Source organism: Staurois parvus, unplaced genomic scaffold, assembly GCF_062004578.1.
Source record: "Staurois parvus isolate SC_StPar_1 unplaced genomic scaffold, SC_StPar_1.0 ptg001062l, whole genome shotgun sequence".
Classification (NCBI taxonomy): domain Eukaryota; kingdom Metazoa; phylum Chordata; class Amphibia; order Anura; family Ranidae; genus Staurois; species Staurois parvus.
Genome location: NW_028318858.1, coordinates 2,306,950 through 2,333,175, shown reverse-complemented (window position 1 = coordinate 2,333,175; position 26,226 = coordinate 2,306,950). Strand labels below are relative to the sequence as shown.

Here is a 26,226-nt window from a genome sequence, read left to right as displayed (position 1 = left end):
TCTAGTCACTTTCTTGTGACATTGACCCTGCCCATTGGCTACCACAAGTGTTTAGCAAAGGGACCTCATGTTGCAGTAGAATATTGGGACGGCACTGTACATAAACTGAATCTTCCATTAACTTTTCAAGTCTACATGAATACATCCTAACCTATCACAATTTACTGCAACAGTATAATTATTTTTTTTTTAAAACTGTAATTTTATAATTAAAGCATTTGATGACCTTCAGTCAGTGCCTAGGCTGGGATGATGTCATCAGTCTGCTGCATGCAGCAGAAAGCATTTCCTCAGTCCTCTCCCCTAGTGATCAAACTTCAACATTGTAACTGTCAGGGCTCCGGGTATGACCAGAGGTGTGTGGACTGACACAGGGAAACGCAGGCTTCAGATATAGTATAAACAATATAATTTATTTAAGACTAAACAATACATAAATGCAGTGCAAGACTAAACATAAACAAAGTGAAAACAAACCAAACCAAAACCCCCAACAGATAACAAAAGAACAATACTAAGCGTAGTCAGACGGGCCGGGTCAGGAACAAGGTACCAAAGGAGCAGACTGGAGAGTGGTCAGGAATAGCAGAGGTCAGGACAGGCGGAGTTCAATCAGAGTCAGGGATCAAGCAGGATTAGACAGGATGCAGGTACAGGGGCTCTTGGGAAACAATACACCAAGGCCCTGCTTGCAAGTCTGGCCATTCCTTATATGCACCTCCTGCAATCAGCCTCAGGTGTTTTGGTTGCTGGTTGCTGAGAGCACCCGCTGGCCAGTCCTGGTACTGCAAACCACAAGGCAGGTGAGTCCCAACACTATTGGCGAGTCCATTCCTGACAGTAACTTTCTTGAAATTCATAAGGTGAGGGCCTGCAGCTTGTAGTATAAAAAAGGCAGCACCTGCAAAGTACTCACTTAAAAAAATAAAACCTATAACATCAATAACAGTCCCTATGATTGTGATGATCCTAAATAGAACATAAATTGCTCAAACAAATTAAAGGAACTCTTTTTAATCAGAGTATAGCATCAAGTCAGTCAAACTCCTGGGATGTTGATCTGGTCACTTAAGTAGCAGAGGGGGTTGTTAATCAGTTGCAGCTGCTTTGTTTTTAATGAAATTAACAACAGGTGCATTAGATGGGCAGCAATGAGATGACCCCCAAAACAGGAATTGTTTTACAAGTGGAATCCACTAAAATATTTTCCCTACTCCTCTTTTCTGACTGTTTTTCACTAGTTTTGCATTTGGCTAGGGTTGGTATCACTACTGGTAGCATGAGGCAATACCTGGATCCTACAGAGGTTGCACAGGCAGTCCAACTCCTCCAGGATGGCACATCAATACGTGCCTTTACCAGAAGGTTTGCTGTATCTCTCAGCACAGTCTCAAGCGCATGGAGGAGATTCCGAGAGACAGGCATTTACTCTAGGAGAGCTGGAAAGGACCGTAGAAGGTCCTTAACCCATCAGCAGGACCGGTATCTGCTCCTTTGTGCAAGGAGGACCAGGATGAGCACTGCCAGAGCTCTACAAAATGATATCCAGCAGGCCACTGGTGTGAATGACCAAACAATCAGAAACAGACTTCATGAAGATGACCTAAGAGCTCAACGTCTTCTAGTGGGCCCCGCACCATAGAGCTCGATCAGCATTTTCCATTGAACACCAGAATTGGCAGGTCCACCATTAGCACATATAAGCACAGATAAGAGCAGGTTCACCCTGAGCACATGTGACAGATGTGAAAGGGTCTGGAGAAGCTGTGGAAAATGTTATGCTGCCCGTAACATTTTTCAGCATGACCATTTTGGTGGTGGGTCAGTGATGGTTTGGGGAGCTATATCCATGGAGGGACGCACAGACCTCTACAGGCTAGACAATGGCACCCTGACTGCCATTAGGTATCAGGATGAAATCCTTGGACCCATTGTCAGACCCTACACTGGTGCAGTGGGTCCTGGGTTCCTCCTGGTGCATGCAAATGCCAGTCCTCATGTAGAGAGAGTATGCAGGCAGTTCCAAGGGGTTGAAGGCATTGATACCGTTGAATGGTCCACATGCTCACCTGACCTAAATCCAATAGAAAACCTCTGGGATATCATGTTTCGGTCCATCCAAAGCTGCCAGGCGGCACCTCAGACTGTCCAGGACCTCAGTGATGCCCTGGTGCAGATCTGGGAGGAAATACCCCAAGATATTAGGAGCATGCCCTGACGTTGTCAGGCATGCATACAAGCACTTGGGGGCCATGCAAACTACTGAGGACCATTTTGAGTTGCTGCAATGAAATTTCAGCAAAATGGACTAGCATGCTGCATCATTTTTTCACTTTGATTTTCAGGTTGTCTTTGAATTCAATCCTCTGTAGGTTGATAATATTAATTTCCATCAAACGATGGGGCATCCTTATATTCCTAACAAATTACCCAGTCCATATCAGTATAGATATCCAGCATGATATTTTTCCCCATTGAGATCTGATGTGTTTTCAGAGTGTTCCTTTAATTTTTTTGAGCAGTGTATATTTGTGTATATGCTCCCTCTTCCACAAAATCCATAATAGTGAAATGCAATTTGTAGGTGAGACACTGTTTATCACCTACACATTGTGCACTTACATATTATTAACTTAGCATGAAAAAATATGTCTGAAATTAGCTCCACCTTCACATCCTGTGAATGCTGCTGGTCCTGGTATTGTCCTGGTATTCAAGGGGTTAAAGCAAGCTACTGCAGTGACAATCTTGGTTTTGATTTCTAGGTCTGACTGAGAGCTTTTTGTTAAATGTGATACTGAAGAGCCGCCCAATCACTTTTTTGGGGCTGTGTAGAAGCAGCACCCACCCCCACCCCCCCAACCTACAGCTCCCACCATGGTTCCCAGGCTCTCCCATTCCTCCAGGTATCCCAAGACCACAGTAAAAGTGCTGCACTATTCAGTGCAATAGTTCCCCCTGCAACCAATGAGCCCTGAAGCAACATATATTGTGTCAATTCACAGCTGTCATTGCCCAGCTACTGTAGCTGGGGACGCAGCTAATCAAGCACAATTAGTGCTTGATTAGCTGCAGTGGAGGGCAGGGGAAACATTGGTGGGTTAATAGGCGCTTGATGTCTCCGTAAAGATAACCTGTCATCTGGCCATGCTGTCACATAGGAGGCTCATTAGTTAAATTTTAAATAATAAATAAAATCTTGTAAAAAAAAAATTAAAGTGTAAAATTGCCCAGCCTGGCACTAGCAATGTGTACCTAATAAAGTGTCCAGTGAGTGAATATGTAGGATTTGTAAGTTAAAATCTCTGAGGTTATAATGATGATCTGACATGAAATGTCTTTCCATGAACATGTCAGTAATTGCAGAGGATTAGCACAGGACAATTTTACATGACAATAATGATCATTATGCCATCTTGCCAATGAGGTTGGGGATTTAAATATTTAAATGGCTGGAAGAAAAGACAGCTGTGAGGCAGTAGCACTGGTTGCCAGTCATTAGCGTGACAAGCTTATTTCCAGCAGAGCAGAGAACATCCGGAAACATTCAACTCTAAATGGTGGGATAGAGAAAGGAGGGATTTCAGATTGACGCTACATAGATATGGGAGTACTCTTCACAGTCATCTTAGAATGTACGGTCAACAGGCACAGCCTGGGGTATTGCCCTTCATCCTGTGTATCCTTGGCTTTATCCTTGGATTCTTTAATGAAATAAATAGTTACAAGGCATGCTGCATACTTTTTAATGAACACTTAGGCTGACAAAACATGATTCATTTTTTTTTTCATTCAACCAGCGGGTTGAATGAGAAAAAATTAATTGATTCCTCCATCCACACATTCCATATATCAGAATTAGTCCTGCTGAGCTACTGTATTCTGCCAGCAGGGAGCCTTCCCCGGTGGTAAAATACAGTGATCAGTGTTGGTGGCTATAGCCAGGCCCAGACTGGGACAAAAAATAGGGCATTTTACACTGAGCAGCCAATTTCCGGGGAGGGGGGAGGATGGTGCAAGGGTATTCGCAGGGGCAGTTGGTGACAGAATATTCACTGAGTAGGTCCTCTGCACTGTAATATAAAGGGACACTGTGATATAAAGGGGACTGCACTGCAAAGGGGCACTGTATTGATTACAATGCCCCTTTACAGCGCAGTCCCCTTTCTATCACAGTGACCCTTTACATTACAGTGCCCCTAGAGATCTAATCACAGTGCCCCTATATATTCAAAGAGATGGCCCAATCCAGCAAAGAGGCATCTGCATATAGCAAAGAGGGGATGTCTCTTTGCTGGATGGGGATGTCCCTTCTTGGACTTGGCTGTCTCTTTGCTAGATTGGGATGTCTATTTGCTGGACAGGAATGTCTCTTTGCTGGATGGGGATGTCCCTTCTCTTTGCTGGACCCAACTGGACAAAGTAACAGCCCAGTCCAGCAAGGAGACAGCCCGTCCAGCAAAGAGACAGCCCATCCAGCAGAGACAGCCCGACCAGCAAAGAGACATCCGCCCAGCAAAGCGACAGCCGTGCAGCAGAGACAGCCCATCCAGCAAAGAAACAGTCCGTCTAACAAATATACAGCCCATCCAGCAAAGAGACAGCTCCTCAAGCAAAGAAACAGTCCGTCCAGCAAAGAAACAGCCCGTCCAGAAAAGAGACAGCCCCTCCAGCAAAGAGACAGCTCATCCAGCAAAGAGACAGCCCCTCCAGCAAAGAGCCTGTCCAGCAAAGAGAAAGCTCATCCAGCAAAGAGACAGCCCCATCCACCACCGCTACAGACCTGTCACAGTGTGCCGGCGGGTGAAGCAGAGAGGCCGGCTTTCTCCCTTCAGTGCAGCTGCCGTCCGAGGAGGTGTCCATTTTGTCAGCCGCACTTCCTGCTTGTCTTCAGGAGCCGTCACTGCTGCTCCTCCTGTTGGCCCTGCTTTGGGCATAGCCGCACAGCGGCCATGGTGTGTATTAGCCCTGCCCGGACCGCGGTCGCCGCTTACCTCCCTCTGTGCGGCCCAGTCATCCCAAGCCTGGTAGCCCCAGCCCATCTGGCAAATGCCCGGTGTGCCCTATGGCCAGTCCGGGCCTGGCTATAGCTGGCGGTACTGATCATTTGGGAAAAACGGTTAGACAGGTTAGATAGGTCAATAAATCAACTTGTGTACAACCAGCTCGCCCATACATGGATTGAAATTCGGACGGTCCCTGCTGAATTGGCTAAATTTCAGTCAATGTATGGCCAGCTTTATTTTGAGCCTCCAAATGTATCATCAAATGACAGATGCTTGAAACCCACCTTAACTATGAATTCAATGCACTTGTACTGAAATATGATACTATCTGAGCTACAAGCAAGAAAGGCTGTAAAGAACATTGATCCTGTCTGCTTAACTTTTAGGCTTGGTTCACATCTGTGCGGGTGGTGCTGCTACGGGACCCACACAAAAAACTGCAGCCGCACCACCCACACAGAGGAATTTGGGACCAGCGGGACGGCGGCAATTAAATCTAATGGCACACCGCCCGCACTGTAAATTGCAACCATACTGGGAACCTCGGTTCCTGGGCTGTGATTTCTGAAGAAGCGCAGGGACTTCTTCCCTGCATGTCCCAGGGCATAGGGCTCTCGTGCCCATGCAAATCACAGCCCGCATGGTCACACATATGTGAACCTGGCCTTAAGGTGTGATTCCATACAATGTTTTCTCAACAAAATAAAGCATGAAGACATGGATGGATGGGGGAATTTGCTTTGAATATTAAACATGAATTAAACAGTGCTTTGGTTTGTGGTGCTCATATATAGTGAAATTTCGCTTTAAGTACCAAAATGTCCCTCCTATAGTCTACTGTACATCAACCCTCAGATTAGGAGAGGAAAAGGCAGCACTGGAAGCCAGTTAGGTGTTTTTCATGCAAATATACTAAAACATAGCAAGCTGATTGAAGGAGGGAGTAGAGAGATGGCACCATCAGTTCACTGCTGCTCATTCACTGTCTGATCAGCAGACTGGGGGCAAGGTGATGGCAGCAGTGCATTGCTTAAAGCAGTAGTCACTTTGTATATTTTTACCTACAGCTATAATAAAGCTAACCTGTAGGTAAAATGAGTATCTCTATGAAATTCTATGGAGCAGCGGTCGATGACAATACCGATGCACTCTGAAGGAACTGTATGTATGCTATATTATTTTAATTATTTCATAATTTTTTTTCCATTGAAAGTGAAGTTACCCTTTAGCATACAAGAGCATGGGTAGCAACATGTTGAGTTTAGGTGTGAAGGTTTAAATATCCTTTACACCTGCTAGCTGGAAAAAGTAAATACTGAAATAGTCATATGCATAAAGAAGAAATCATATAAAAGTAATAGTAAGGAATATAAATGATAGAGGTAAAATATCTACATATATATATATATATATATATATATATATAAACACACACACACACTGTTGCCAAAAGTATTGGGACGCCTGCTTTTACATGCACATGAACTTTAATGGCATCCCAGTCTTAGTCTGTAGGGTTCAATATTGAGTTGGCCCACCCTTTGCAGCTATAACAGCTTCAACTCTTCTGGGAAGGCTGTCCACAAGGTTTAGGAGGGTATCTATGGGAAGGTTTGACCATTCTTCCAGAAGCACATTTGTCAGGTCAGGCACTGATGTCGGGCGAGAAGGCCTGGCTTGCAGTCTCCGCTCGAATTCATCCCAAATGTGTTCTATCGGCAGAGGTCAGGACTCTGTGCAGGTCAGTCAAGTTCCTCCACCCCAAACTCACTCATCCATGTCTTTATGGACCTTGCTTTGTGCACCGGTGTGCAGTCATGTTGGAACAGGAAGGGGCCATCCCCAAACTCTTCCCACAAAGTTGGGAGCATGAAATTGTCCAAAATGTCTTGGTATGCTGATGCCTTAAGAGTTCCCTTCACTGGAACTAAGTGGGCAAGCCCAACCCCTGAAAAACAACCCCAGACCATAAAGGTGAATAAAATACCTGGACCAGGTGGCATACACCCACAGGTCCTTAAAGAATTGAGCTCTGTCATTTCAAAGCCATTGTTTCTAATTTTTAGGGACTCTTTAATGACTGGCATAGTACCACTGGATTGGCGTAAGGCCAATGTGGTGCCAATATTTAAAAAGGGATCAAAATCTTTACCAAGTAATTATAGACCTGCTAGTTTAACTTCTATAGTTGGGAAGATACGGGAGAGTTTAATAAAAGACCACATAGATGTGTTCTTGCTGGAAAAAAATAGTTTAAGCAACAGACAGCATGGATTCATGAAAGACAGAAGTTGTCAAACAAGACTGATTTCTTTTTATGAGGAGGTGAGCAAAACCTTGGACAGAGGGGTGGCGGTGGACGTGATATACTTGGATCTTGCAAAAGCATTTAACACAGTTCCCCACACACGGCTAATGTGTAAGGTAAAGTCTACAGGCTTGGAAAAATCCGTATGTAAATGGATAGAAAACTGGCTAAAAGATCGTATTCAGAGCGTGGTGGTTAATGATTCATACTCTGAATGGTCTGGGGTTGTCAGTGGTGTACCCCAAGGTTCAGTGTTGGGACCCTTACTTTTTAATATATTTATAAACAATATAGGGTCTGGGATTATACCATTTCAGTCGTTGCAGATGACACCAAGCTGTGCTGTGGAATAACGTCCTTACAGGATGTCTCCAATTTACAAGCTGACCTTAATGCACTGTTTAATTGGGCAACTATGTGGCAAATGAGGTTTAATGTTGATAAATGTAAGGTTCTTCACTTGGGGGCTAAGAATATGCATGCATCATACATACTGGGGGGGGGGGGTACAACTGGGGGAATCAATGGTGGAGAAGGCTCTGGGTGTTCTTGTAGATCGCAAGCTTAATAATGGCATGCAATGCCAAGCTGCGGTTTCTAAAGCGAGCAAAATCCTCTCTTGTATTAAAAGTGGTATAGACTCCAGAGAGAGAGATATCATACTACCCCGGTACAAATCATTAGTAAGACCTCATCTGGAATATGCAGTTCAGTTTTGGGCACCAATTCACAAAAAAAACATTGGGGAACTGGAGAAAGTACAGAGAAGAGCAACTAAACTGATAAGAGGCATGGAGGAGCTCAGCTATGAGGAAAGATTAGAGGAACTGAATTTATTCTCTCTTGAGAAGAGATTAAGGGGGGACATGGTTAACATGTATAAATACATCAGTGATTCATATAGTCAACTTGGTGTAGAGTTATTCACCCTGAGGTCATCACAGAGGACAAGGGGGCACTCTTTACGTCTGGAGGAAAAGAAATTTAATCTCCAAACACGGAAAGGTTTCTTCACAGTGAGAGCTGTGAAAATGTGGAATAGACTCCCTCAAGAGTTGGTTCTGACCAGCTCAGTGGATTGCTTTAAAAAAAGGCCTGGATTGTTTCTTGGATACACAGAATATAACTGGTTACTATTTATAGGTAAAGTTGATCCAGGGAATATCCGATTGCCTCTTGGGGGATCAGGAAGGAATTTTTTCCCCTGCAGGAGCAAATTGGGTCATGCTTTGCTGGTGTTTTTGCCTTCCTCTGGATCAACTGTGGGTATAGGATTATAGCTTTTTTTTTTGTTTTTTTATGGTTGAACTCGATGGACTTTTGTCTTTTTTTCAGCCAGACTAACCATGTAACTATAATCCCCCCGTCACCAAACTTTACACTTGGCACAATGCAGTCAGGCAAGTACCATTCTCCTGGTAACAGCCAAACCTAGCCACATCCATTGGATTGCCAGACAGAGAAGCATGATTTGTCACTCAAGAGAACACGTCTCCACTGTTCTAGAGTCCAGTGGTGGCGTGGTTTACAACACTGCATCCAACGCTTTGCATTGCACTTGGTGATGTAAAGCTTGGATGCAGCTGCTCGGCCATGGAAACCCATTCCATGGAGCTCTCTATGCACTGTTGTTGTGCTAATCTAAAGGCTACATGAAGTTTGGAGATCTTTAGCTATTGACTCTGCAGACAGTTGGCAACTTCTGTGCACTGTGCACTGACCCCACTCTGTCATTTTTCGTGGCCTACCACTTCGTGGCTGAGTTGCTGTTGTTCCCAAGGCAGTCTGCATGCTCAGGTACTTGATTTTATACACCTGTGGCCATGGAGGTGATTGGAACATCTAAATCCACTGATTTCGAGGGGCGTCCCAATACTTTGGGCAATATATTGTGTGTGTGTATTGTGTGTATATATATATATATATATATATATATATATATACAGAAAATGAAAGACACTATATGTTTCTTTAAAATAAGGTGCACATCTGACAAATAAAATGCATGTTGGCGATGAAAGAGCTGAGTGTTTTCTAGGGTGTGAAGGTAGAGTCTCTCTATAAAGCAATACTAAATAAACGTGAAGACAGAATCTGTAATCTTCCATGTGACTGCACTGAGAAGGAAAACATGCTTGCTGCATTTTAAATGAACCAGGCTTGTTATGTGGGCCCTCACTGGCTGCTTGTGACAGATTCATCATGACTGCTAAACCAGCAGAAAGTGATTGTTTTTGACAGATGGTTGGGAGGTTATTTTTGAACCTGAGCATTGTGCAGTGTAGGTAAAAAGTACGCGGTGCTCTTCTAATGGTCCATTTTGTTTTTGCACTAGTGAAGATATAGATGTGTTTATGTGCTTAGACATGAGCATACAGATAGCTTATTTTGTTAAATGCTGAACTTCAAGCACAGGGGCAGACTGACCATTTGAAAACTATGGCACAGCCCGAGGGCCCGGGGTCAGTAGGGGGCCCCATGAGATGCCCCTGGTACCTTTTTCATAGGCTTTTTTGAGTTAGGCAAGGACACAGGGGCCTCTCACCCGATCTGTGGGATCATCCCAATCACTGGTGGTCTCTCTGTAGATGGGGGATGAAGCGGTTCTGCAGTTCCTCCTGCAGGGTTCGTTCATGACTGCAACACTCCAAGTCACCGACCAACAGGATAGTTCTCCAGAACTGTCAGCGGTCAGCTATTCCTCCCTCTTTCTCCAATCTCTCACTCTGCGGCCTGGTCTGGTCTTTCAGCATTCTGCAAAGCTTTCTCTTCACACCTTCTTTCCAGCTCTCCCCGCAGCTCACTTCCTGCCCCTGTTCCCGGGCTTCTAGATTTATATGCCTCCACCCACACACCTGCTCCTCTGGGAAATGTAGTCCTGTAATTCACTGCCTTCCAACAAAGTCCTTTGGTTCAGCCGACAAAATCCACAAATCTTTTCACCAGAGCGTGTGCCACTGAGTTGCAGGATACCTTGTGTCTCTTGTGACATCCTGCAGTCTGAATAATAGCAGGGTGTTACAGTTATTTAAAAAAAATGTAAGAGTTTAATATCACTTTAACTGTTTTAGCACTGCCCCATAGCAGATATACTGCTACAGGGCAGTAGCAGTGCACGTATAAATAAAATCACATATATATATGTGAGTTTGCATTTCTGGGTAGGGGGCGCGTGCCCTACCTGTGCTGCCATTTGTGTCTCTGGCTGTTAATCCCCGGGTCCCGGCCAACGAAACAGTACTTTGTATGCCGCCTCCAGCGTGGTCGTATTAAATGAACATTTAGCTATAAGTGACCAGGCCCCATTTCAGTCCTCCAAATCCACGACTGCGCCCAGGTCACGCTCCCACTGAGCGACATATGAGAGAGAAGTATACGTCGAGCGTCTGTTCAAAGCTGCATAAAGAAGGGAAATAAGGCCCGGGGTGCCCGGACGCTGTTGGCAAAGCAGTTCAAAGGCAGATTTCTGGTACGGGAAAGCGGAAGTGCCCCGCAGTGAGGTCAGCCAATGCTGCAGTTGAAGGTAATGAAAAAAATTCTGCTGGAGGGGCATCCCATGACTCCTGAAGACAATTCCAAGTGGGGAAGGACCGAGGAGTCAAAAAGTGTCGCACCTGCGAAAAACCATTGGCCACCCACCAAGAAAAAGCTCTTGGTTGATCTAAGCCCGGTGGGAAGAGAGGGTTGTTAATAATTGGGAGCAAAGATAGGAAAGTTGACATCAGGCCACTGGAGTAACGTACCGAGTCCCACACTGGTAAGCCATGGAGCAAAATCGGACTCAGTGTCATAGGACGTAGGGCAGGAGGAAGCCATAGAAGCGTCGATGTCGCAATAGGGGCACAATTAGGTAGTTCCAGCAAGACTCAGAGAGGAACGTCTGAGGAAGCGTGCAACGTTGACAGTGGGGCAATCAAGCTCGCCTGATAATACTTAGTTACATTAGGCACCCCAAGACGACCATGGAGTCTATGAACAAAAAAGCGTATTTCTGGAGACTCTGGGATGCTTATCGGCCTAGATAAAACGCATAATATTTGCCTGAATCAACCGAAGGAAATGAGGAGGAACCCGCACTGGGAGGGTGCAAAAATAGTATAACAATTTCGGCAAGACGGTCATTTTCACTGAATTAACCCATCCTATCCTAGACATCACTGGATATGTTTAATAGAAAAAAGTCAAAATTATAGTTTTTTTTCTCAAAATTGTCAATAACTAAAAATAGGCACTCACTAATTTCCCCTCTTAAGTACATTGGGTGGGGCTTTCAGACTTTAGCGCAGCACAGTGTTTACCGGATGGCATTCGCTGTTCAGATTCATTTTACTTGTAGCCCACAGTGGCTCTTCACATAAGCCCCATATTGTTCAGGCAGATAATTTGCCGCCGTTGACATGCGTTAGTCCAGGTAAGCGTCGGAGCCCGTCTAGAAGAGCTTGTCACTGTGTTTGCAGGCACTGTGCGTCCTGCCACTTTTCATCAGCTGGCTTTCTCCTGAGGTGACAAAGTACACACCGGAACATCCCGGCGGCAACCATATCCAGCTCTGACACCGCCGCTTATAAATTAAAAGAGTTTAACACCATTAAATGTGTCCGGAGTGGCAATAATCCCTTCAGACTGTTTGTGCAATCAGAAAAAGGTTAAAGGCAAAATAAGGCAGTGATATTTCAAAGGCGAGAACATTTCCGAGGAGAAGGTGAAGCAGTGCGAGTGTATTGACCTAGATTTATCAAGCCGGGACAGAATGTTTTCAGATCCTGTGCAGCTCTATCATGGAGGTTTGTCCAAGTGTCTGAAAAATGGATTTTCTGGAGAAATCAGCCATGAGACACGTTCTGGAAATGAATTTAGTATGTCAAAGAGCAGCAAACAGTCACAGCCTGTCGCAGAGCACGTTTCATTATCCTGCGCTATTAAAACCTGGAATTTCATTTATATAGTTTACAGAACATTCTTGCTTCTAGCACAAGAGTTTCAATTAGTATAAATGTAGTTGTTGTGCCCCATAATATCTGGAGTCAACGCCCAATTTAAATAATGGTAACATGTCAGCTACAGTACTAGTAAACCCTTACATATAACCAGTTAATTGACTAGCCTCAGGTGAAACACAGATCCTCCTATATATATCAGATCTCAATGGGGAAAATCTCCTGCTGGATATCTATACCGATATGGACTGGGTAATGATGCCCCATCGTTTGATGGACATGAAAATGATCAACCTACAGAGGACTGAATTCAAAGACACCCTGAAAATCAAAGTGAATAACTGATGCGGCAGGCTAGTCCATTTCACTGAAATTTCATTGCAGCAACTCAAAATGGTACTCAGTAGCTTGTATGGCCCTCACGTGCTTGTATGTATGCCTGACAATGTCAGGGCATGTTCGTAATGATACAACGGATGATATCCTGGGGTATTTCCTCGCAGATCTGGACCAGGGCATCACTGAGCTCCTGGACAGTCTGAGGTGCAACCTGGTGGCGTTGGATGGACCAAAACATGATATCCCAGAGGTGTTCTATTGGATTTAGGTCAGGCGAGCTTGGGGGCTTTTCAATGGTGTCAATTCCTTCATCCTCCAGGAACTGCCTGCATACTCTCGCCACATGAGGCCGGGCATTGTCATGCATCAGGAGGAACCCAGGATCCACTGCACCAGCGTAGGGTTTGACAATGGGTCCAAGGATTTCATCCCCATACCTAATGGTAGTCAGGGTGCTATTGTCTAGCCTGTAGAGGTTAGTGCGTCCCTCCATGCAAATGCCTCCCCAGACCATCACTGACTTACCACCAAAACGGTCATGCTGAACAATGTTACAGGCAGCATAACGTTCTCCGCAGCTTCTCCAGACCCTTTCACGTCTGTCACATGTGCTCAGGGTGAACCTGCTTTCATTCTGTGAAAAGCACAGGGCGCCAGTGGAGGACCTGCCAATTCTGGTGTTCAATGGAAAATGCCAGTCGAGCTCTATGGTGCCAGGCAGTGAGCACAGGGCCCACTAGAGGACATCAGGCCCTCAAGCCACCCTCATGAAGTCTGTTTCTGATCATTTGGTCAGAGACATTCACACCAATGGCCTGCTGGAGGTAATTTTGTAGTGCTCTGGCAGTGCTCATTCTGTCCCTCCTTGCACAAAGGAGCAGATACCGGTCCTGCTGATGGGTTAAGGACCTTCTACAGCCCTGTCCAGCTCTCTAAGAGTAACTGCCTGCCTCCTGGAATCTCCTCCATGCTCTTGAGACTGTGCTTGGAAACACAGCAAACCTTCTGGCAATGGCACGCATTGATGTGCCAACCTGGAGGAGTTGGACAGCCTGGGCAACCTCTGTAGGGTCCAGGTATCACCTCATGCTACCAGTAGTAACACTGACCCTAGCCAAATTAAACACTAGTAAAAAACAGTCAGAAAAAACGAGTAGGGAAAAAAATGTCAGTAGCCTCCACCTGTAAAACTATTCCTGTTTTGGGGGTCGTCTCATTGTTGCCCATCTAATGCACCTGTTGTTAATTTCATTAACACCAAAGCAGCTGAAACTGATTAACAACCCCCTCTGCTACTTAAGTGACCAGATCAATATCCCAGGAGCTTGACTGGCTTGATGCTATACTCTGATTAAAAAGTGTTCCTTTAATATCTTTTGAGCAGTGTGCTTTTCTGTACTATTTGGCCTCCATGTGTGTTCTCTTCTCTCTGGGTACTGAGCATCTGCACCCCACCTACAAGCCTCATAGGGAAACATGCACAGCTGAGACTGTCAATCACCTGCTCTGTGATGGGGGTGGGGCGTTTTCCAGGATTGCCTGGTGTTGCCATTGACTGTCAGACGTTACTCATGCAGATATCAGAGAAATGAGAGAGCGGTCAAAAATAACACTAGGTGCTTTGGACAGAGGCAAGTAAACACTATAGAGGGATATGCTTTGTTCATTTTCAGAGGTTTAAACCTGCGCCTTAAGGAGTACTCAATGCAAATATTAAAATTGCTACCCTAAAGCGGACTTTCTTTCCTCCCCTTCTCCTTAATATAAACTATTGATTTTTTTGTTTGCTTTTTATATCTGGCTCTGTCCTCCTACCACCATTCTCACTTGGCAAGAAACATGTCTCTTCTTCAACAGTCTCCTGGGATATCCACATCACATATCCTAAAAGGCTGCAAAATAGGGACATACACAGCCTTGGGCAGAGCTGGTACACATCACTATGGGCTGGCTACCTGAATCTAAAAGAGGCAGCTGACTCACAATGACTAAGTTCTGGTTCACACTAGATTCGAATTTGAAATTTTTAAATTTCAAAGTTGGATTTCAGTGTGACGTTGTGCACAGATTTCAATGCAAAACTGCGCAACTCCCAAAAGTTGGAGTTGCACCAATTAGAACTGTTCCATTGCCAATCAGGACACCATCAAATCGCATGACAAGTCCCATCAGTGTGAACCAGGGTTTAGAAAGACCAAGATAACAGAGTGGGACCTGGGCTGTGACACCCAAACAACATATCAAATCAGGACAACACTGGATCCATTAGGCAAGTGGGTATGTGAAGTAAAGACAAGCCATCAAAATAGTGAAAATTTGGGGGAGTGAGGTTCCTCTTAAAAGTGTATCCAAACCCAAGAATAAAAATGTAATATATTGCAGCTTATTAGTCTTTATATGCGTTGGCTGCATTTGTTTTCTTTCTCTTCTTTTTCCTTTATTTTCACCTGGTGATCCTACCACAAAACACTTCCTGTCCTAGGGTGACAACTCTAACCCCCTTAGCACACTGGAGGAGCAGCATTGCCACTCTATCACTCTGTAGGCCAGTCTATTTCAATGATGGAACCCTTGATTTAACTTCCAGTCTCTGTGAACCCCTGCTAATAATTACTATACCTACAGGTCACTGTACAATAGTGTGATGGTCAGTGGGAAGAATACTCCCTACATTTGTGGTCCTTGGGAAAATCCCCCTCTTACAGGTGGCTAAAAAAATGGCGGCACTGGGAGCTTTTCTGGGAGGCAGAAATTGATTATTGATCAAGGAGCCTCTAGCAACCTTTGGAGCAGACCTGGGCAAATTGTGGCCCCAGGGCCATATCTGGACCTTTGGTTGTCTCTATCTGACCCTTGTTGCCTCTCTGTGCCTGTCATCTTTCTTATGGAGGCATGGGATGTCTGTGTGGAGAGCTGCAAGAACTAGAAGGAAATAGCCTGAGGAGCTGATCAATTCTGGTAGGAGAACGTTGCCTAAGAGACGTCCCAACGCTCTCCCACCATTCTGCTACCCATTCAAGTGTTAGCGCCTGCATGCTGCAAACCCTAGGAGCCATGCCCCTGTTCTTCACTTCTGGTCAGGATCGGCAGAAATTCCCTACTGCACTGATCTCATGATCTCTCTTTCCAGTCACAGTGCTTTACAGAGAGCATTTGACAGGCAGTGAGGATGTGTTATATTGCCTCCCCATCCCCTGATTTAACCCTACAATGCACGTGGTTGCAGCGTGGTCTTACTGAACTCAATGGGTGAGTTTGACAAGTGGTGCTGCTTGTCAAACTCTGCACTCCGAGATTCTTTGCTTTGCGGCTGTGGCAGGTGAACAACCTCGTCCGACTGTTATTTTACAGTTGGGAAGCTACCAGTTTTTACCACCCCCCCCCCCAACTGCCCATCTGAAAGAGCAATTGTACCTATTATTTCTAGTGTCAGCTGTTTATTGTTCTATATGTATAAATACTTGGGGATTTTCTCAGGTCCAAAATTAATATTGAGACTAATTACATTTGCCCCTCCATAACAGTCCCAGCTTCTCACGTGGCCCCTTGGGGAAATTAAATACCCACCCCTGTTCTGGAGAAACCCTAGTTGAGAAAGGCTGCTCCCCTGGTTTAGACTACAAACACCTCCCCTTTTTCTAATACATAGGCAGCAGGGTTTTATTAGTTCACAGAAAATGTACCATCTTCTTGTTTAATGTCAGTCCTTCGACCCAGCACTGCTACCTGGTTCTCAAACCATACTGCTGTACTATACAAAAAACCTTTTTTGTGTCAGTCAATGCATAAAGCAAAATTAAAGTCCAAATATATTAGTCCTCTGTGTCCAACTTCAATATTCCCATACATCCAGATCAGCTGTGTACCTCAAAAATAAAACTAAAATAGTGCATTACCTCAATTACAATCAGAATATACTTTAACAACCAATAAGTATATACTTATATGTTTATACTGCTGTACTAACAAACTTTTTGCTGTCATTTTTGTATTGTTCAGCTGGCCAAATATTGGAGCCATTTCACTGTTCAACTGCATTATTGCATTATAAAATTAAATAAAATACAAAAAATTACTTAATCTGAAAGAAGAAAGAAGAAAACAAGTGCAGCCACTTGTTCTTGAGTTTAGATATACTTATTGTAACAGAAATAAATGTAGGTGTACTTTAAAACCAACTTAATATCAAACATTTTCTGTGGTTCAGTCGCTCCCACTTGAATAGTATTGTCATTCCACTGATTTTAATTTACTTTGGAGTTGAACACTGGTCCGCACTTTATCACTGATACATGGATATAACTTTACCATATATTTGTTTTATTTACAGGACAATTTCTGCTAAAACCCACCACCAGGCTGTGAATTTCAATATATTTGAAGGAATGGTCTGCCACGGAGTACCTCTGGTGACTATTGCAGGCGGGAGGGTAGTGTACGAGAATGGTATCTTGCACGCAGTCCCAGGCCATGGCAAATACATTCCACGCAAACCGTTTCCTGACTACGTCTACAGCCGTATCGTAAAAAGAGATGATGTAAGTCAACACAAAGTCATTTATTTTACACCGTTTGTTGCTTTTAAATCCTGCTAAAGAAAACTTAAGTTACTAATCAGGCTGAAGGATTTTCCATTACCATTCAGAGTCCTTGAATCTACTACAACAATGTAACTGTTACAATTTGTTCAAAGTGCAGCTATAAATCTGAATACTAATATGACTTGCCAAAAAAGATTTTAAATATCCAACAAACTGAGCTATTAAGACTTAGCTCCGCCTCCTGTGCAACAATCTCTCATTTATTCTGACAGCACAATGTTGTTCACTGACTGACACCAGCACCAGGTATTCTAGATTATGGAATGATCTCCACTAGGCAGCTGGCAATGGAATTTAGCATTCTGTATGTTATATCAGACTTTCTGGCAGATTTATTCAAGTATCACCGAAATAGGAAAATGATGGAGTAGGCAGGAAAGATATGGCTAGTTTATAAATGTGACTTTAAACAGGGCTCCATCTAAAACTATTGTTATTGTTTTTGTGGAGGTTGTTCATACTTTGCCATAATTAACTTTCCTTCATCCTTGTTCTTTTCCTCCACTCTCTTGGGTCTCTAATTCTATTCAGTTACTTCCTTTCCTGCTTCTTCTTTGCTCCTTTTCTGTTCCTTCTCCTCTCCTTTCCTCCTTTTCCTCTCCTCCCCTTCTTCTCCTTTCCAGATTCTCTTTTGCTCTGTCTCCTCTCCTCTTTTCCTCCTTCTCCTCTTCTCCTTCCCCTTTCCTCCTTCTCCTCATCTCCTTCTTCTTTCCTCTTTCTCCTTTTGCCTTCCTCCTTCTCCTTCTCCTCTCCTTTCCTCCTTTTCTTTTGCTCCTTCTCCTCTCCTCCTTCTTTCCTCTGTCTCCTCTTCTCATTTCCTCCTTCTCCTCTCCTTATTTTTTCCTCTTTCTCTATCTCCTTTTCTCCTTCTCCTCTCATCCTTCTCCTCTCCACTTTCCTCTCTCCCCCTTCTCCTATTCTAGTTCTCTTTTCAACTCCCTCTCCTTTTGTACCTTCTCCTCTCCTCCTTCTCTGTACCTCCTCTTCTCCTCCTTCTCTGTACATCCTCTTCTACTCCTTTTCATTTCCAGTTTCTCTTTTGCCCCTTCTCCTCTCCTGCTTCTTTCCTTCTCCTCTCCTCCTTCTCCTTGCCTCTTCCTCCTCTCTACCTTCTCCTCTCTACTCCCCCTTCTCCTCTTTCCCTTCTCCTCAACTCCCTTTTCTTTTCTACTACTCCTCTCCTCCTTCTCTGTACCTCCTCTCCTTCTTCTCCTTTCTTTGTTCTCCTCTTCTTCCCCTCTCCTTTCCGCTCTTCTCCTCTCCTTTCCTCCTTCTCCTCTCCTCCTTATTTCCTCCTTCTCCAATTCTCCTTCTCCTCTCTCCCTTCTCCTCTCCTCCTTTTTCTTTTCCTCCTTTTCTGTTCCTTCTTCTCTTCTCTAATCTCCTCTCCCTTCTCCTCTCCTCTTTCTCCTCTTCTCCTTATTTCCTCTCGTCCTTTTACTCTGCTCCTTCTCTTTTCCTGCTTCTCCTCTCCTCTTTCTTTTTTTTTTTTTTCTCCTTTACTACCTTGCTTATCCTTTGCTCTTTTTTCCCTTTTCTTATCTTCCCCTTCCTTCCATCTCTTCCATCTACTTTTTCTTTTTTATTTCATTTCTTTCTTTTTTCTTTCCCTTCTTTCTTCCATCTTCCTCCTTCCTTCCTTCCTTCCTTCCTTCCTTCCATCCTTTCTTTCTTTCTTTCTTTCTTTCTTTCTTTCTTTCCCTGTCTTGAATATCAATTTTTATTCTTCTTACATTCCCTTAACCATCATAGATAGGAATTTCTATCCATTTCCTTGCTTGGTGATTATTAGTAATTATTGCCCTCTTTTAGAATACAGTTAGTACACACGTTATATACAGTAACTGCAGCAACCATCTGTCATTTCTCAGAGCTGGAAGAGGACCAGTGGATGGGTGCCATGATTTTTTGTTTGCTTATTTATTTTTAAATAAAAATAGATGTAAAGAAATCGTGGAGCTGAACCCGTGGAGCAGATTTTCCTCATCTGTGTTTATATTGCAGAGAAATTCAGTGTGTGTGTAGCAGTTTGCATAATAAAAGAGAGAATTCCCATCAGTAATGAAATGTTTGTACAGGTATGTCAGCCACTTCCCGTACAAAGACAGCCTTATAAAGGAGAGGTCATCCAACTGAAGTGAATACGGCTCCATCAACAGCAGGTAATACCCATTATATGCTGCACACAGAGGAGGTGAACGTTAGAAAGTTGAAAGTTATTAAAGTGTATGTCAAGGCAAAATCTTGTTTGCAGTTTTGGTTAGAGCGGGGAAGTTTCACTAGACCAGGACACAAAAATACAAATCTGACGGGGATTCTAGCCTTCTGCTACTTTACTAAAGAGAAGCATTTTTATATCTATCAGTGTTGCTGTTTAAATTCCCCTTCCCTTTCTAGCTGGTAAAACACTGGCAGCAGGAACAGGAAGGGAGGGGTGGGTGTACAGAAGTGTCCCAGCTGATCGACTTCTGTACAATCTCCCTGCCCATACATGGAGCGAACTTCGTCCAGTCCCTGCTTTATGGTTGGCTTAATCACTTAAGCTCTAGAAAGTTTTAACCCCTTCATGACTAAGCAATTTTTTGCTATTTAGCCTTGCACTACGTTAACTGGTAATTGCACGGTCATGCAACGCTGTACTCAAATGAAATTTATATCATTTTTTTCACACAGATAGAACTTTCTTTTGTTGGTATTTGATCAACGCTGTATTTTGTATTTTTTACTATATAAATGCAAAAAGACTGAAAATTTTAACCACTTCAACTCCGGACACTTTTACCCCCTTCCTGTCCAGGCCAGCTTTCAGTGCTATCACACTTTAAATGACAATTGCGCGGCCATGCAATGCTGTACCTATATGAGTTTTTTAGAATGTTTTTGAGACAGATAAAACTTTTTATTTTGGTGGTATTTAGTCACCACGGGGATTTACATTTTTTTTTTGCTATATAAATTAAAAAGTCCAAAAATTTAGAAAAAACATTTTTTTCTTATAAAATTTTGCAAATAAATAATCTTTCTTCATAAATCTTGGCCAAAATTTATTCAGTTATATTTTTAGTAAAAAAAAAATAACCCAAATTTAGTTTATTACCAAAAAGTATAATTTTTCTAAATTTTTTATATTTTTATTTTATTTTTTATATTATTATTTATGGGTTTTTTTTAACATACTGCCACCCTAGTACTACTTGTGGGGGGTGATGAAGAATTTTTTTTTTGTTTTACACTGATTGCTTTTACACCCATAAGGCAATCTTTTCTCCTTCTCTCTGGCTGCATTCTTGCAACCATTGAGAAATACTGGTCACAGCTTGTCACATGGTGCAAGGCTGTTGAGAATAGCCTTGTACCATGTGATCTCTGTGATCATTCACAGATTTCACTAGTAGTAAGCAATGATGTCAGAAGTGATATCTTGTTTACTACTGTTCATGTGATCCCTGATTGGCTAATCAGTGATCACATGATCTGGACCTCACTTAGAGGTCCCGTACAGTGATTGGTGTTCTGCTGTGTCCAGAGACACAGCCAGCATTGATCACGGTGCCGTGCGCTCCCAGCGGGCGCTGTTTATGAATGGCAACCCGCTCCTGCACTGAAGTGGTTAAAGAAAAAAAAACATTTTTTACTTTCTTCTATAAAACATATTCAATAAAAAAATTTAAAAAATCAAATTTCTTTGTAAATTTAGGCCAAAATGTATTCTGCTACATGTCTTTGGTAACAAAAAGTCCCAATAAGTGTATATAATGATTTGTTTGTATAAGAATTACAGTATAGTGTCTACAAACTATGTTTTTTTTTTTCTTTTATACTAGTAATGGCAGTGATCAGCGACTTATAGCGCAACTGGAAGTACATCAGGCAATCTGACACTAACTGACAATGGGTGGGAACTGACTTACTGACACCTGACATCATCAGTTACACTTACACAGTGATAATACTATACATTGTCAATGTACTAATGACACTGGCTGGGAACATCTTGGGTAATCAAGAGGTTAAGTGTGTGCCTAACAAGTGTTAATGATTTTTTACTAAAAATCTCTTTATTCCTTTTCCCTGCTATGCAGGGAGAAGAAACAAAGAGTTTGTTCCCTCTGTACAGAGCCCTGTGTTGTTTGTCAACACAGGGCTCTGGGCTGTGATTGGACACAGCCGATCATCAGGTCCTGGCCATGAATCATTGGCCGGGACCTGTTAACAAAATCCTGCTGTATCTAATCACAGTCATCAAGGAGGATGGGGGCAGAGTGGTCTGCGCATGCGCTGCACCCCGAGCCCAGGAACAGGCAGCAATGTGCAGGTATGCTGCTGTTCCTGTAGGAGTCGCCCATCCACAGTACAATGCAGGTGGGCGGTCCTAAAGTGGTTAACGTGATTGTAAACCTTGGTCTTGTAAAACAACCTATTCAGTTTAAAATAAAAAGCAAAAAAATGTGTATAGATAAAAAAAGAATATTATAAATACCTTTTTTTTAAATAAAAGATCACATACCGTCTGGTCTCAGCTGTATAGATAGCTGGGGGAGGAGAAACAGCAGTACACTAGTCTTCCCAGTGAAAGGCTGTGTAAGAAAGGGTGGGGGGTGTCAGGACAAGTCTGATCATTGGAGGAGAGCAGGCTGAGTTCCCAGCACAGCTAGAGAACTAACCATGCTGTGTTCTTCTGCCTAGTGTGGTCAGCTTTTAATAAGAAAGCAGTGGGACTGGCAAGAACACCAGGTTTTTCATACAAAGGAAGCAATACAAAGAGAACAGATACTTTTTCATACAAGTACATGGTACAGCAGGCACATTTCAGGAATATGAAATGTTGGGTTTACATACGCTCTCGGTCAAATTCAGTTGTCTATACCCATATGGAAGAAAAATATATTTGAAATATATTTCTAAAATATTCTTCCCAAATATATTGACATATATTTGAAATGCTACAATTTTGGCCATATTCAATGTATTTCAATAAATAAATACATATATACTCTCTCTCTCTCTCTCTCTTTATATATATATATATATATATATATATATATATATATATATATTTGAAATGTATTTTTAACAATACTTTTCATATATTTTGTAATAAAAACACATTTCAACATGCAGTGTATATATATATATATATATATATATATATTGAAATATACTGAATATGGCCAAAATTGTAGTATATCAAATATATGTCAATATATTTGGAAAGAATATTTTTAAAATATATTTCAAATATATTTTTGTTCCATGTGGGTATGTACAGTACAAGCTTCATGATCTTCTGGGTAACCTGACTATTTCACTTTTATTTGTTTTTTTTATTAACAGATCAATGCATTCAGAATTGTGAGAAGACCAAGGTCAAGACTAGAGAAGGATACCTGTCTATTTTTCCTATGGTATTTCTATAATGTCTGCAGTGTAGAGTATTGTACAACTCATTGCGCTGAGCTTACAGCCTCAACGTTGTGAAGCCAAGAAATAGTTTATGTTGATTAGTACTATATATCCACCACCTGCAAAATAGAGCTTCCATATAGAGATGTTTAAGTGTCCAAACAAAACTTTTTTTTACTTTTTTTAAATAGATGGATTAGACCCTTTGTCAGGGTTTTACTGCTTTCCTGCCAACAACACTTTACAGGACTGGAAGTAATAGCTCTCAAATAGCAACACAAATAGAAGAGCTTTTCTTTTGTAGAATAGAAGAAGGCTAGGATCCCTGTTGGATTTTTATTATATGTCTGAGTCCCTGTTTCAGATTGTCCCTCACTTTCCCCTCTGTTTGATAAAACTGCTATTAGCAGGATAGGAAGAAAGTAGAAGTAAGAACCAGACAAGGGTTCTAATCATTCCCCACTTTATCCAACACTAGAATGAAAGTTTGGGGCTTGTTACTCTAAAACATTGATAAAAAATACATACGGTACATTAAGTCTAGGTTCACATCTAAGCATTTTACGTAGCGTTTTGCAGAAACGCACTACAGTCCATTTAGCATGATCTCCTATGGGACAGGTTCACATCTCCGTGGTTTCACCCGGTGCATTTTTTGGCAAGGGTCAGGGACTTTTTTAAATGCAAAATGTTGCATTTTTGGTTCTATAGACTTCAATGGAGACACTGCAGAAAAGCGTGTAGTGTGGGTTTTTTGTGTTTTTGACGCATTTATGATGCATTTTTATGTGTTTTGCAATTTAATCTGCCTACCAACAAGAAAAAAAAAGAGTCAAAAACACAAAATGCACCGCAAAAAGCACTGCAGAAATAGATCAAACGCAAACTGCCTAAAGATTTATTTTAAAGGATGCGTGAGACATTTATGTGTGGGGTATGCATGACTGCAAAGGCCCCCCACCCCCCAAAATAAAAATACAACATAGAATAAATAAAGAAACCAAGCAATAATTAGATTTCAATGGCTTTTATCTAGACCACGGAACTCTATTGAGGTGTAACCATTTCAATACGAGCCTGTAATACCAAATACGAGCCTGTAATACCGAATACGAGCCTGTAATACCACATACGAGCCTGTAATACCAAATACGAGCCTTTAAAACCAAATACGAGCCTGTAATACCAAATAGGAGCCTGTAATACCAAATAGGAGCCTGTAATACCGAATACGAGCCTGTAATACCACATACGAGCCTGTAATACCAAATACGAGCCTTTAAAACCAAATAGGAGCCTGTAATACCAAATAGGAGCCTGTAATACCAAATAGGAGCCTGTAATACCAAATAGGAGCCTGTAATGCCAAATAGGAGCCTGTAATACCGAATACGAGCCTGTAATACTAAGTACGAACCTGTAATGCCAAATAGAAGCCTGTAATACCGAATACCCTGTAATACCGAATACGAGCCTGTAATACCAAATACGAGCCTGTAATAGCAAGTACGAACCTGTAATACCAAATACGAGCCTGTAATACCGAATACGAGCCTTTAAAACCAAATACGAGCCTGTAATACCAAATACGAGCCTGTAATAGCAAGTATGAACCTGTAATACCAAATAGGAGCCTGTAATACCGAATACAAGCCTGTAATACCGAATACGAACCTGTAAAACCGAATACGAGCCTGTAATACCGAATACGAGCCTGTAATACCGAATACGAGCCTGTAATACCGAATACGAGCCTGTAAAACCGAATACGAGCCTGTAATACCGAATACGAGCCTGTAATACCGAATAGGAGCCTGTAATACCGAATACGAGCCTGTAATACCGAATACGAGCCTGTAATACCGAATACGAGCCTGTAATACCAACTACAAGCCTGTAATACCAAATACGAGCCTGTAATACCGAATAGGAGCCTGTAATACCGAATAGGAGCCTGTAATACCGAATACGAGCCTGTAATACCAAATACGAGCCTGTAATACCCTTTCCTTGCAGGACTACTTTTCAGGTTTCATCGCTGTGATAGTTTGGCTGACTATTACTTTGTCAGGCAATACCTTCCCAAATGAATGTTATATCTCTCTTTTTTTTTTAAACTGACAGCTTTTATGGTGTTATTTAGTAACTTCTGTTTCTCTTTAATGTACAGTGCATCCAGAAAGTATTCACAGTGCATAACTTTTTGCCACATTTTGTTATGTTGCAGCCTTATTCCAAAATGAATTAAATTAATGGGAGAAATTGCCCAAAAATAGGTGTGCCAAGCTTGTAGCATCATACTCAAAATGACTTGAGGCTGTACTTGGTGCTACAGGTGCTTCAACAAAGTATTGAGCAAAGGCTGTGAATACTTATGTACATGTGGTTTTTTTTCCTTTGCAATTTATTAAAAATAAAAAAGAACTTCTTTCATGTTGTCATTATGGGGTATTGTTTGTAGAATGCTGAGGAAAAATAAATGAATTTAATCCATTTGGAATAAGGCTGTAACATAACAAAATGTGGCAAAAGTTAATCGCTGTGAATACTTTCTGTATGCACTGCATAAACAATGCCAAGAAATTTTAAAAACAAAAAAAAACATGTTTCCTTATTTTCTGTTACAAAACGTCAAATAAAAATGCAGGCGAGTACGACAACCATAAAAAATGATCCCTTTTTGGAAAGAAGACACACTAGGGTGATCTATTTTTTTTTTTTTTACAAATTTTTTTTTAAACTAAGAAACAACCTGGCATTGAGGCGGTATTAAACCCAAAAACAAAAATGTAATATATTGCAGCTTACCAATCATTAGATATAGTGGCTGCATTAGTTGTTTTTTTTTTCCTGTTGTTCCCTGGTGATCTGGCCAGTAACACACCTCTTGTATTAGAGTGTCTATTAGAGTGCCTCCGTTCTGGATGAATGAGCACAGGGGCACATTTGGACAGCAGCATTTTCATTCTGGGGGGAGGGGAATGTTAGATATACTCACAGATTTTAATGCACTTGTACACTGAAGCTGAACTTCAGCTAATACTTTATAACCAGTTACAGCAAACTGTTTTGTTCCTTTTGGGACAAAGGTTTTACATAAATAAATAAAACCTGATCATTGTAAGCACCCCTGTCAGTGGTAAATGGTTTGTCTCATCCCTGTAACTGCAAGACAGCTTTTCTGGCTGGATCACCAGATAGCAAATAGAAGAAAGAAAGAAGACATCAAGTCTAGAATTGGTGAGTTGCAATATAATAAATGTTTGATCTTGTGTTTAATACTTCTTTAAGGTAGTTGGAGCTTGAACTAGATTGCAGCATGACACAGAGGGAGGAGGTGAGGGGTTAATATACAGGTCCCCATATGGAAAAAAAAAATATTTGAAATATATTTTAAAAATATTCTTCCCAAATATTTTGACATATATTTGAAATACTACAATTTTGGCCATATTCAATATATTTCAAAATATACGTCAATAAATATATATATATATATATATATATATATACACACACACACACACACACTGCATGTTGAAATGCATTTTTATTACGAAATATATGAAAAATATTTTTAAAAATACATTTCAAATATACTGTATGTCTTTAAAAATACAAATCTACATTTT

General features: G+C 42.0%; 1 protein-coding gene across 2 annotated transcripts in view; it reads left to right on the top strand.

Annotated features, from left to right (window-relative positions):
* DPYS (dihydropyrimidinase) overlaps positions 1 to 25,721 on the top strand; it is a 112,476-nt gene extending 86,755 nt beyond the window's left edge. For both annotated transcript variants that reach the window (XM_089658346.1, XM_089658347.1), the window contains exons 8-10: positions 16,921 to 17,128; positions 19,270 to 19,353; positions 22,526 to 25,721. In XM_089658346.1, coding sequence (XP_089514472.1) covers positions 16,921 to 17,128; positions 19,270 to 19,332 — 271 coding nt within the window. In that variant the 3' untranslated portion in view covers positions 19,333 to 19,353; positions 22,526 to 25,721. The remainder of the gene's footprint in view (positions 1 to 16,920; positions 17,129 to 19,269; positions 19,354 to 22,525) is intronic.
* The last annotated feature ends 505 nt before the right edge of the window (positions 25,722 to 26,226 follow it).